Source organism: Colobus angolensis, unplaced genomic scaffold, assembly GCF_000951035.1.
Source record: "Colobus angolensis palliatus isolate OR3802 unplaced genomic scaffold, Cang.pa_1.0 Scaffold33, whole genome shotgun sequence".
NCBI lineage: Eukaryota > Metazoa > Chordata > Mammalia > Primates > Cercopithecidae > Colobus > Colobus angolensis.
In genome coordinates this window covers 12,497,488-12,510,704 of record NW_012116599.1, presented here as the reverse complement: position 1 = coordinate 12,510,704, position 13,217 = coordinate 12,497,488, and the positions used below count along the sequence as shown (strand labels likewise).

General features: G+C 37.7%; 2 protein-coding genes across 3 annotated transcripts in view; one reads left to right on the top strand and one right to left on the bottom strand.

Moving 5' to 3' along the window:
- The window catches only part of KCNJ13 (potassium channel, inwardly rectifying subfamily J, member 13), a 10,594-nt gene extending 5,076 nt beyond the window's left edge, over window positions 1-5,518 (top strand). The window contains exons 2-3 of one of the 2 annotated variants that reach the window (XM_011952020.1): window positions 367-842; window positions 3,164-5,518. In XM_011952020.1, coding sequence (XP_011807410.1) covers window positions 383-842; window positions 3,164-3,786 — 1,083 coding nt within the window. In that variant the 5' untranslated portion in view covers window positions 367-382 and the 3' untranslated portion in view covers window positions 3,787-5,518. The remainder of the gene's footprint in view (window positions 1-366; window positions 843-3,163) is intronic. The other variant, XM_011952021.1, reaches the window with a different exon arrangement.
- GIGYF2 (GRB10 interacting GYF protein 2) overlaps window positions 1-13,217 on the bottom strand; it is a 129,033-nt gene that overhangs the window by 90,708 nt on the left and 25,108 nt on the right. The window contains exons 5-6 of the mRNA XM_011952019.1: window positions 11,987-12,098; window positions 11,138-11,178 (exon numbers count right to left, since the gene is read on the bottom strand). Of these exons, the coding sequence (XP_011807409.1) occupies window positions 11,138-11,178; window positions 11,987-12,098 (153 nt within the window). The remainder of the gene's footprint in view (window positions 1-11,137; window positions 11,179-11,986; window positions 12,099-13,217) is intronic.

Here is a 13,217-nt window from a genome sequence, read left to right as displayed (position 1 = left end):
TTTACACATAATATTTGGTCAAATCAATAAATGCTTGACACCTGGACTTATGCAAGGAAGACACAGGGGTATATAATCTCTACCCACAGGAATTTTAAAATATACTTAGAAAATGTTTAAATGTTAAACAATGCCTTAACAGTCATTCAAAGAAACAATGGAAGAGATATTTTAAGGTAACACACAATTAGCTCCCAAATGAATGACTTAGTAAATGCCCCCTTACATAAAGAAAAAAGCGAGAGAGTTGGCGAAGTTGTGGTTAGAGAAGCATTCCCAAGAAAGCAGAAGGTGCATGAGGTCTCCAAATTCACAAACATTAACTGTAAAACAGTTAAGAGCTTACTAATTTACTCTTGATTTCAGAGAAATACAGCCTGAAATGGACAGCAGTAATTGCAAAGTTATTGCTCCCCTCCTAAGTCAAAGATACCGGAGGATGGTCACCAAGGATGGCCACAGCACACTTCAAATGGATGGCGCTCAAAGAGGTCTTGCGTATCTTCGAGATGCTTGGGGAATCCTAATGGACATGCGTTGGCGTTGGATGATGTTGGTCTTTTCTGCTTCTTTTGTTGTCCACTGGCTTGTCTTTGCAGTGCTCTGGTATGTTCTAGCTGAGATGAATGGTGATCTGGAACTAGATCATGATGCCCCACCTGAAAACCACACTATCTGTGTCAAGTATATCACCAGTTTCACAGCTGCATTCTCCTTCTCCCTGGAGACACAACTCACAATTGGTTATGGTACCATGTTCCCCAGTGGTGACTGTCCAAGCGCAATCGCCTTACTTGCCATACAAATGCTCCTAGGCCTCATGCTAGAGGCTTTTATCACAGGTAATTTTGTCTTTGTTCTTAAAAAAAAAAAAAAAAAACTACAGGTGTTTGGAAAGGGTATAGTCAGTTATAAGTAATACTGTTACAGAATAATTTATCCATATTAATAGCAGGTAATGTCTAAGATAGAAAAGAAACAGTTTAGAGCCAAAATAAAAATAGGAGAAAAGCATTAGGAACCTATCTCAATGCCAAAATTTCACTTACTGGAACTACTTAAGAAAAAAGAGATCAGTATGACACTAAACTGCAGAAATATCCTATATAAAAAAAAAATTAAAAAAAGATTTAAAAGGTTTCCACTGAAGCTAATCATTTTGTCAAACAAATGAATAAATACATTCAATACATACTTTGACAGTCATTTTACCTAACACAGGAATTTGGTTTTTTTTCTTCACTGGGTTAGAATTCCCTCCTATGAGTTCATCTTTTCAACATTTACTTTATGCCAGTGAGCCCAGAACACCACAGTCAGCATTGTATGTTAGAGAACAAGTTACGTATACACATTCTTAGCAAAATGCACTGGAAATATGTCCACAAAGATTATGAAATTTTGCTCATGAACACAGAAAACTCTTTCCTTTCAAGAAGGACGACTAGTGCCCTTTTATGTGACATACATATTTTTAAAAGAAAACTTGGCTTTAATATACTATTCAATAATAATCTGAGAAGGTAAGCATTGGGCCATATGCAGAATGATCTGGAATGAAATCCCAATGTGCTACCAACCAGCTCTATAACCCGCAAATCACAAACTTCTACAAAAAGAGCTCCTACACTGGGTCAGTCCTTTGGATATAAACTTAGATGGGAAAAACTTATATCTCTTGACACAAACCACTAACTGAAACTTGGCATTTCCTACAGGCAACAAAAAACAGTATCATCAGCAGTATTACTAGCTTTGATTCAAACAGAAATCATAAATATTTTGTCATATCAAACCAGAATACTTCAAAATCACAGTAATAAACCCACCACTAGACTGTTATTTAATGTATCAGTAAGGTACATATGGTACTATAATATCATTTCTTAAATGTTCAACTGAGTTTCAATAATTTGGTTTCTTTTATATTTTAAGCACTTAAAACGTAATTCTGATAAGTACTTACTTCTTAGACCTTACCAACAACCTGCCAACAAAATCTGTGGCACAAAACTGATTAAGAAACTCTTATCTATAGCTTAGGGCACAAGGAAGATACATCTGAAAGGTGCACTGAAATTACCTGATAGTCAGTCCTCCCTTGCCCCAGAAAAGGTATGTTTCAAAGTTTAAAAATTCTTCAAAGTATCCCTCTTTTTTTTTTTTTGAGATGGAGTCTTGCTCTGTTGTCCAGGCTGGAGTGCAGTTGTACAAACTTGGCTCTCTGTAATCTCCTGCCTCAGCCTCCTGAGTAGCTGGATTACAAGCATGCGCCACCAGACCCAGCTAATTTTTGTATTTTTAGTAGAGACAGGGTTTCATCATATTGGCCAGGCTGGTCTGGAACTCCTGACCTCAAGTGACCCGCCCGACTCAGCCTCCCAAAGTGCTGGGATTACAGGCATGAGCCACCGTGCCCAGCCAAAATATCACTCATTCTACTGGTCCCCTCTCCATCCCCAATCATTCTACTCTGAATCTAGTCTCTACTTCAACTTAATCTGGCTGTAGCCAAGTTACATTTATTTTCTATTACTTTTTTTTTTTTTTTTGAGATGGAGTCTCGCTCTGTCACCCGGGCTGGAGTGCAGTGGCCGGATCTCAGCTCACTGCAAGCTCCGCCTCCCGGGTTCACGCCATTCTCCTGCCTCAGCCTCCCGAGTAGCTGGGACTACAGGTGCCCGCCACCACGCCCGGCTAGTTTTTTGTATTTTTTAGTAGAGACAGGGTTTCACCGTGTCAGCCAGGATGGTCTCGATCTCCTGACCTCGTGATCCGCCTGTCTCGGCCTCCCAAAGTGCTGGGATTACAGGCTTGAGCCACCGTGCCCGGCCTCTATTACTTTTTTTTAAGCACAGGCAGGAATATAGGAAGTGACCACTTCTTTGAGTTGGTAAAAAACTAGAGGACAAAGTTTTACATTTCTCTGTAACAAAATCATTTTGCTTATTCATTTTGAAATCATGGTTTTTAAACAGAAATGTACTTTGAAAAATGCTTCAGGCAAATAAGACTAACCAAATTAACAATGAGTTCAATTCCTGACTCACTGAAAGGCATGGCACCAAGAAATGTGTAAATATTTGATATACCCTCTCATTCAGAAAAAGTATTGATATTTAAAGTCTTCATGCTAAAAAAAATTCAATAATTTCTTATTTAGGTGCCTTTGTGGCGAAGATTGCCCGGCCAAAAAATCGAGCTTTCTCAATTCGCTTTACTGACATAGCAGTAGTAGCTCACACAGATGGCAAACCTAATCTTATCTTCCAAGTGGCCAACACCCGACCCAGCCCTCTAACCAGTGTCCGGGTCTCAGCTGTACTCTATCAGGAAAGAGAAAATGGCGAACTCTACCAGACCAGTGTAGATTTCCACCTTGATGGCATCAGTTCTGAGGAATGTCCATTCTTTATCTTTCCACTAACCTACTATCACTCCATTACACCATCGAGTCCTCTGGCTACTCTGCTCCAGCATGAAAATCCTTCCCACTTTGAATTAGTTGTATTCCTTTCAGCAATGCAGGAGGGCACTGGAGAAATATGCCAAAGGAGGACATCCTACCTACCCTCTGAGATCATGTTACATCACTGTTTTGCATCTCCGTTGACCCGAGGTTCCAAAGGTGAATATCAAATCAAGATGCAGAATTTTGACAAGACTATCCCTGAATTTCCAACTCCTCTGGTTTCTAAAAGCCCAAACAGGACTGACCTGGATATCCGCATCAATGGACAAAGCATTGATAATTTTCAGATCTCTGAAACAGGACTGACAGAATAAGACTTATCCATTTTTTAATGTATTAAATACACCCAGCCAGTTATGCAGCTACTTTTTCTTCACTGTATCTTATGTTTTCTTTTTTCAATGCTAATTACAGCTCTCTGATTACATCATGGTAATCATGCCTACGCCCACATAAAAATGGCTGAGCTAACAATACAAATTCTGGAAACATAACACTCTATATTACAACAAAGTTTGTTACCTGCTGAAACCAATGTAACTCAACTTGACAGACACTTATACAGAAATGTTGCTGGTGAATTTATAAGAATGTGGTATGATACTAGTAATGAAGGCAAAATGGACAGTGAAGTTTAACACAACTGAACTCCAAGAAAAGCAACCATTAATCTCTCATTTTCATCTGCAAATTGAAGCAATAGTTTAGCTTCAAACCTAGCTCCCTGGGTGGAATGATGACTTCACTATACTTAGTGAACATCCTTTAAAAGCTGGGATTTTTTCAAGACAACAAAGATCATTCATTTGGTTCTTTATACTATGAAACTTGAGTAAGTATTACCTCCTTAATTTTTAACAACTAAGAACAAAAATTAACGAGAAAAGCAACAAAGTACAGATTTATATATAAACCTAAAAGCATTTCAACATGACACCCAAACACATACATATGTTCATATATTTGTGGCAAAAGGTGATCAGATTAGCTCCAGCCCAAATGGAATCTGCAGGGTGGTATTTTGCATTGCAAGGAGACGCAAAATTTTATTTACTTTAAAATTGTCCTCCACAATAATCAAACAGTGATTCACCTAAATGACTTCTAGCAACCTAAGTAAAAACATTCCCCTCCTATGTATGATTGATTTGATCATATAAAACACCATGAAGGCTCTAATTCATAAATACAAAAATATATTTAAGTCTTTATAGATACAAAGCTTTACTTAGATATAACTTCAGTGAGTAGGGAAAAAAAATCTACAGTAGATAAAGCAAAAGACAATTAGGCAACAAAGCATTTTCAAACCCAAATTCCTGTTTCCAACTTCAAACAGTTTTTTCTATAAACACAAAATGAGTGTTTACTCACCAGTAGGAGGTTGGACTAGATGAACTCTAGTATTTCTTTCTAAATCTAATACTCCATAAAAATTATGCTTCCTCTGTTTCATTTTTTATTTTATCTATGCTAAAACGAGCCCTTTCCTTATGTCCAGTTTAAAATGATCACTTGCATGATTTTCATTTCAATAAAAAAAAACTGTCCTTAAACAAAACAAAAACCAAAAGTCACCCTATCAGGTTTCAAACAGATTTGTGGCTGTTCTTTTCTGAAATTTCCCTTATTCAGGTTTCTGTGGGAAAAATGAAAGATTAATCTTCCCCACTGGTGATGACCTAGGCAGGAATCATCTCTTGAAATAAATACTAGCTGAGTAAAGGCAAGCAGGTGTGAAGAGCAGGGCTCAGCAGCAAGTCACATTTTTCTACTATTTGACCAAAAGGAAAAGAAAATAAAGAAGAACTCTGGAGTGGTCTAAGACTGATAATAGCAGAAGAATATCAAGAACACAGAAACTTAATTATTGTGAACTTTTGCTGTTTGAAAATCTTAGACATTCATTCTTAGGTAGAAATCAGACCAACAGATTTTCCCAACCCAAGACTATTGTAACACATAAAGACAGCAAGAATTCTTATTTCTATAATAAATTAACAAGATTCACCTAACCTATGAAAATAAAGTAGTATTGAAGACTTACATGGTATGTTTTTTCCTAAAGGCACTACATCACTTACACAGGTCACACTCTTGCTAGTTAAGTAAAGCTGCCCAGGGTGACATAAGTGAATGACTAAAACCTTGGATCTAAGGTTCCATTCAAGTCAAATGAGTTTCGTATTATACTTACTGTTTACACATAAATTTGGCATTTGAGGCCGGGCGCGGTGGCTCAAGCCTGTAATCCCAGCACTTTGGGAGGCCGAGACGGGTGGATCACGAGGTCAGGAGATCGAGACCATCCTGACCTACACGGTGAAACCCCGTCTCTACTAAAAAAAAATACAAAAAACTAGCCGGGCGAGATGGCGGGCGCCTGTAGTCCCAGCTACTCGGGACTACAGACGCAGGAGAATGGCGTAAACCCGGGAGGCAGAGCTTGCAGTGAGCCGAGATCGCGCCACTGCACTCCAGCCTGGGCAACAGAGCTAGACTCCGTCTCAAAAAAAAAAAAAAAAAATTGGCATTTGAAAACTAAATATGACTTCCCCTACACATGCCAAAAAAAACTATTGGCAAACTACTGTTATTTAATAAACATTTTATAAATCTATAAGAAACACGATCCAAAACTTTTTTGCAGGAGATAGAAAGCTTCTGGGAGGACTGTTCATTGTTTCTTTCATTTATTTCAAATCACAGTTTCTAGGTTAAGGATTAGGTTTTCTATAGAAAGACCATTATCCACTGAGGAAAATGAAGTAAAAAAGGAAAAAGGCGGGAAATTACTGGGAGGCAGGAATGGCTGCTCCGCCTTCCCGGATGTGCAGCTCACTAACCTGGATCATCTGGGAGCTTGGTCATGGAGTCTTGCATACATGATCAGGAAGACTACTTTGGAACTAACGTTAAACGTTCCTTTGGAAACTGATAAAGATAGCATGACAGTTCCAACAAACTGGAGACATGTAGTTACCAAAAATCTTAGGGGCCTAGTTTTATGTATGTACAAGCCCATACTACCAAGTACCAGAAGAGTCTATAACCAAAAACTGCTATGTCTATTAACAAGTATTTCATACCAAAATACACTAATTTGTACTGCACTGGGCTGAGTGTACTGGTATCATCTGGATTATTTTTTAATAATCCTTTCATTTCACCCTTACATTATTATACCACAAGATGAGCACCAGAACTGATCTCCCCCTGTGCACAATCAATTCCTACTGAATAGCAATTCTAACTCTAGTATCAAAGACCTTTTTCCACCTTCACATTCTCCTACAGTTGTTCACAGGGATTATGTAAGCTTCTTACCCAGATGTCTGTAATTCTACCCATTTCTCTTTTCATAAGAAGCAAATACATGGTAAGCATCATTCCTAATTTTAAAAAGAACAGATTATCCTGGAACCTTCAGTACTTGAACTGTCTTAATGTGATGTCATCGGACACCTCACAATATACTCATATTGATCTCACACTGATCAACATATCAGTGTGTCTGAACAAACTAGTTTAGTATTGCTACTCTTGGAGAGTGTAAGATATAATTATGAACAATGTTTTAAAAGATCTACATTATTGTCAACAAAAGTGGATTACTTCCAAAAACTAAAAGCTCAGAATTTTTAGCACAGTTAACCTGAAGTGAGCATCTTTTCAAAAAGCATTCAAAGTCACTATGACATGTTAGAATATATATGCATGTGGAAATTACCATATTTTAGTATACTACCAGTTACAATACATAACAGTAGATACTAACTAGAAGTTAGTATCCTTAATATTCTGAGATACTTTATGTCAGTTTAGTTTTATGGAACTTGCCTTTTCAAATATATACCAATGGGATGTAAAGAAAAGAACGTTTACCTTTAACAGAGGGTGGCTAAGAAAGTTACCCTCATTGGATTAATGTAGTTAAAATATGAAAACCACAAATAACAATGACTAAACTTGAGCATTCCAAACCACCAAAGTGTGAATATGTGTGAACAGTTAAAATCAGGCTATTCTTATTCTAGCAACTCTCTACTTTCCCAAGGCAACCCAGGCCATTTTCAGACAACTCTAATTAGTAGATCTTATAAGATTGTGTCCAATACCTGCCTCCTTGAACCTTCCAACAGTTAGCCTCTTTCTGCCCTTTAGACTCTTACAGATCAAGTCTAAGTCCTCACTCACATGATCATGATTAGTAAGCAAGTACTGATAGACAGTGACCCTATAAGACCTCCTCCCCACTCTGCCCTGTCCACAATGTTGTCTCCTATCTAAACAGCTCCATTTCCTTCACACAGCTCCCATCACAAGGCTTTAAATGCCCCAGCCCTCCTACTCCAATGTGTGGACCCTTTCAAGGTGTGGTCCCAGAAGTGAACACAATGCTTAGGCTTGCCTTGACAACATAAAAGACAATGGGCCTATCATCTGACTCACTGAGGACACTTTAGGAAATACTGCCCATGGCTGAGAGGACATCAGCACACCGCTGATGAACATGAAGCCCAGAGTCACTGAGAGGGTTGCAACCTTTCCACAGGAGGCTGCTTTTACATGCAGCCACTCCTTAAATTCTGTAATTTCCTTACGTAAGTCTTTTCATTTCTGCTGTTGAAACGCCCCATTTGATTAGATTTGGTCTCTTGATTCACCTTGATTCTGATCCCATGTCCTAACTGTTCTACTCCATAGCTATCCCTTACAATATTGAATGATTAGAAAATCTGATCAGCATACCAACAATATCCTCTAAAGAAATATTTTACATCTAGCACATAAGTGGGAATTCAATATTTGTTGAATAAATGAGTTCATATGCTCTTATTTACAGTAATCCCGCCTTATCCAAAGTTTTGCTTTACAGTTTCAGTTAACTATGGTCAATCGTGATCCAAAAATATTACAGTACTTTGAGAAAGAGACAGAGACCACATTCACATAACTTTTTTTTTTTTTTTTTGGAGACAGAGTATTGCTTTGTCAGCCATGCTGGAGTGCAGCAGCACAATCTCAGCTCACTGCAGCCTCCACCTCCTGGGTTCAAGCAACTCCCCTGCCTCAGCCCCTTCAGTAGCTGGGATTACAGGTGCTCACCACCACGCCTGGCTAAATTTTTTTGTATTTTTAGTAGAGTCAGGGTTTCACCATGTTGGCCAAGCTGGTCTCAAACTCCTGATCTCAAGTGATCTGCCCACCTCAGCCTCCCAAAGTTCTGGGACTACAGGTGTGAGCCACTGTGCCTGGCCTCACATAACTATTATTACAGTATATTGTTATAATTGTTCTATTTTATCAGTTATTACTGTTAATCTCTTACAGTGCCTAATTTATAAATTAAACTTTATCATAGGTATATATGTATAGAAAAGCAGTATTTATGGGATTCAGTACCATCTGTGGTTTCAGGGGTTTCAGGCATCCACCAGGGGTCTTGAAATGTATCTCCCACAAATAAAGTGGGAGAACTACATAATCCTAAAAATTTTGCTGGGCGCAGTGGCTCAAGCCTGTAATCCCAGCACTTTGGGAGGCCGAGACGGGCGGATCACGAGGCCAGGAGATCGAGACCATCCTGGCTAACACAGTGAAACCCCATCTCTACTAAAAAATACAAAAATCTAGCCGGGCGAGGTGGTGGGCGCCTGTAGTCCCAGCTACTCGGGAGGCTGAGGCAGGAGAATGGCGTGAACCCAGAAAGCAGAGCTTACAATGAGCTGAGATCAAGCCACTGCACTCCAGCCCGGGCGACAGAGTGAGACTGTCTCAAAAAAAAAAAAAAAAAAAAAAATTCTGTAAGGCATTATCACTCATTTTATTACAAGACTAATGAGATCTGAGAACTTAGAATAACCATGATCTTCTGATTCCAAATCCTGTACTCTTTAAACTACTGCTCATCCCCTCTACATATTCATGGCAAAAGTACTGAATCAGACAAGGATGGGAGCAGAGGTCTTGACAAGCCCCCCATGATTATGTTAACCCAATAGTCTACACAATGGTTAAAGCTAACAATAAACTATCCACCTAGTCTGTTCCAACTTTCTTCATGCTATACACCTTTTTGTTTTTTTTTGACAGGATCTCACTCTGCCACCTGGGCTACAGAGTGCAATGGTGTGATCACGGCTCATTGCAGCCTCAACTTCTTGGACTCAAGCTATCCTCTCATCCCATGATGGCCTCCCAAGCAGCTGGGACTACAGGTACATGCCACCATGCATGTCTAATTTTTGTACTTTTTTGTAGAGACAGGGTTTCACCATGTAGCCCAGGCTGTCCAGCCATGGCCTCCCAAAGCACTGGGATTACAGGCATGAGCTACCACGCTGGGCCTTAATGGTTTTCATTAATGTAAATACAACTATGTATTCCCAATGCCACATTCATAAATGAGAAATTTTAATTACTGATATCTTTAAGTTTTTAACAGAAACAGTGATACAAAGCTGTTATAATTACTTAGTTTTTAAAACAATCTGCAAATCAGTCTGTGAATGGTATTTACATATTTAACATATGTTTACAAGAAATATTTACCACTGCCCGGGCATGGTGGCTCATGCCTGTAATCCCAGCATTTTGGGAGGCTGAGGCAGGTGGATCGTGAGGTCAGGAGTTCAAGACCAGCCTGGCCAACAGAGTGAAACCCCATCTCTACTAAAAATACAAAAATTAGCCAGGCGTGGCGGCATGCACCTGTAGTCCCAACTACTTGGGAGGCTGAGGCAAGAGAACCACTTGAACCCAAGAGGCAGAGGTTGCAGTGAGCCAATACCATTGCACTCCAACCTGGGTGACAGAGTCTCCAGCCTTTGAGACTCTGCTCCAAAAGCAAAGCAAAACAAAACAAAACAACTACAAACAAGAAATGATTACCATTATCAGTTATAATCACGCTCTGGAGAACTTTTTTAGCACTTGCAGGATTTGGAACTTGTAATGATAATTTTCATAGTACCAATTCATGGTACTACGAATTGGCATTATTTTCTCTCAGATGTTAATACTTACTGGTAGTTTGTAAGGTAGTATCTTTAATCAGTTAGGAAGCTCATCTTAACAGTATAAATTCTTTAAATATAAATTACGTATTTAAATACAAATTTAAATATAAATTATGATTAATTCATCATAAACAATGAAATCCTGTTCCTTTATTATGTTCCTCTTCAGTGGCTACCTTAACTGTAATTTATCTAATTTTTTTGTTCTCATCACAAAACAAGAAAAGAAAAACACTACACAGCAAAAAGGCCACATGAATAAATTAGTAAATTAAGAACATTCATAGTTCTGCCCTTTGTTCTCTGATACAAAAGCAAAGATTTTAGCATTTGCCCCATTTCTTCTCATCTGTGAGATGCTGTCGACACTAGAAAAAGAGTTAGTAGATTGTTTCCTAACTTGAGTCTTCAGTTCACAAACTGGCCTTAATAAAGAATACATGCCTTGCAAAGAACACACAGACCAAGTTAGTCAAGTAAATCCTAATGGCTGTATTCATCTCTGGTTTCATGCAGCAGAGACTTCAAATAACCGTGGAAGTTTAAATGCAGGAAATGCTGCAGCCCCATCTACTGGAGAGGTGCAGGTAACTGAGTTTATTTTTAATAAATTTATCCTTATGTGTGTAGGTAAGAACCTTACCTACATCTTTTCGTCCTGGTTTTTCAAAACGTCTGTCACCCCTGGAAAAGAAACAATAAATTTCAAACAAAGTCTCACAGTGATATAGATTTCCTATCTGTGACACTCACTTTCCCACTTTTCTAAAAGCATTTCTTCTTCAAATTACAAAACAAATAAATACATAGTTATTGCCTAATATTTGGAAAATACAGAAAAGCACAAAGATAAAAAGAAAAATATCCATCCCCTCACCTACCAAAAGCTGTTTCTATTGACCCAAAATATTATTTTTGTAATTAGATACATAGTATACAGTTTTATATACTGCTCTTAGAATGTCTTTTCCCACATCATTAAATATTTTCAAAAACACCTCTAATGCTCATATAATATCCTATTTTGTGGATATACAACTATATAAGGGCAATATCAATATGTTTGGCTTATTTCCAATTATTTTGTATTATAAATATCATCACAGTGAACATTCTTGTACATGCATCTTTGTGCAATTGCTCCCACTCATCTTGACAGACTTCATATAAAGACACAAACAACACAGAGAGAAGATACTTTTACTAATACCAACAAACAATAACATGACAATTTGGTATTTGCTATCAAATACCAAATCAAATTAACTATGCTGGCATTTATGTATTAACCTATCCATCTAGAATCCTTCTTCCTTTAAATGAGAATCATTTAAAAATTTCTAACGTACAACTTGATATTCAATACTTAAGAGCATTTTTTAAAATGAAACCCTTTAACTGTACAAAAATATTTCTCCCCACAGAAAGCACAAAATAGGTAATTTTTATATGCCAAGAAATTTTTATGCCAATATGTGGATCCCTTAGTTACCTTTCCTCCCAGCTCTGCGATCTATGCATTTCTCTGCCACCCCCTCGACCAAAAACACCCTCTACTTCATCAAAACTTCTTTGGTAGAAACCACATTCACCTCTGCCTCTACCTGAAAACAAGAAAACAGAAAAAAATGATAGATGTCAACATGTGGCACATATTCACCACTATAAATTAGTATCCAAAGTTCTCTCTATACAAGGCAGGACATCTACATTTAAATATTGAACGAGGCCTGATGATCTTGACTTGTGACACCAACAATGGCATTGAAGTAGGCAGACCACAAGAGGCTGAAAGAAACAAGTTAAAAAACTAAAGTAATATAATGTAATAGACCCAGTGCTGAACAAGAAAGTATACACATTAAGTTCTTTAACAAAAAGTTGAAAAGTGAAATTCTAAGAAGTTCAATAACACACTACCATAGATTAAATTTTTTACTGTTTTATTTTCATAAAAATGGAAGAAATCTTGGTTTAGAGAGTTTAAGAAGACAGGGCCTAAAGTTAAAAAGTCAAGCATAAAAGTTAAAATAATTTATCTAATCCCAGAAAAAGGATAACTTAATAGATCAATTCTAAAACCATCAAATCTCATGAACGCCATACAGGGTATATTCCACAGTAACCAAAGGTACAGTTTACCCAAATCTTGAGATTAAAAAGAAATGTATCAGGACTAAACTTGAACCAACAAAGCTGGTAGTGTGTGTGGGTACAGGGATTTAGAGGCTCTCTCGGGTGGTTCAAGCGTAAACTGGCCTTTACTGAAGGCAATTTGGTCAGATCTATTGACATTTGACTCAACAATTCTATTTAGGATTTATCCTAATAGAAATAGTTGACAAAAATGCAAATATATATGTATGAAGATTTCACTGTAATTTAAAAAAAACTAGAAATCTAATCAATAAGGGATGAACTATATAAATTCTGATAAAACGATACAGTAGAACACAATGATGTCACAGTGGATTAAGTACTGACGTTATTTTGTTCAGTAACAAGAACATACTGAAGAACAATGCATACAAAAATTACCCCATTTATATAAATGATATAGCTGCTCCGTTAGGGTCAGGAAGGTTATATATCCAATTGTTAGGTCTGGAGGCAGAAGACCATATGTACTTTCAGCTTTTTAGCTTTATACTTTATGTACAGTTTTCCCAACAAATATTTGTATTCAATATACAGGTGAGAAAATGAGAGGAGGGGAAGGGGGT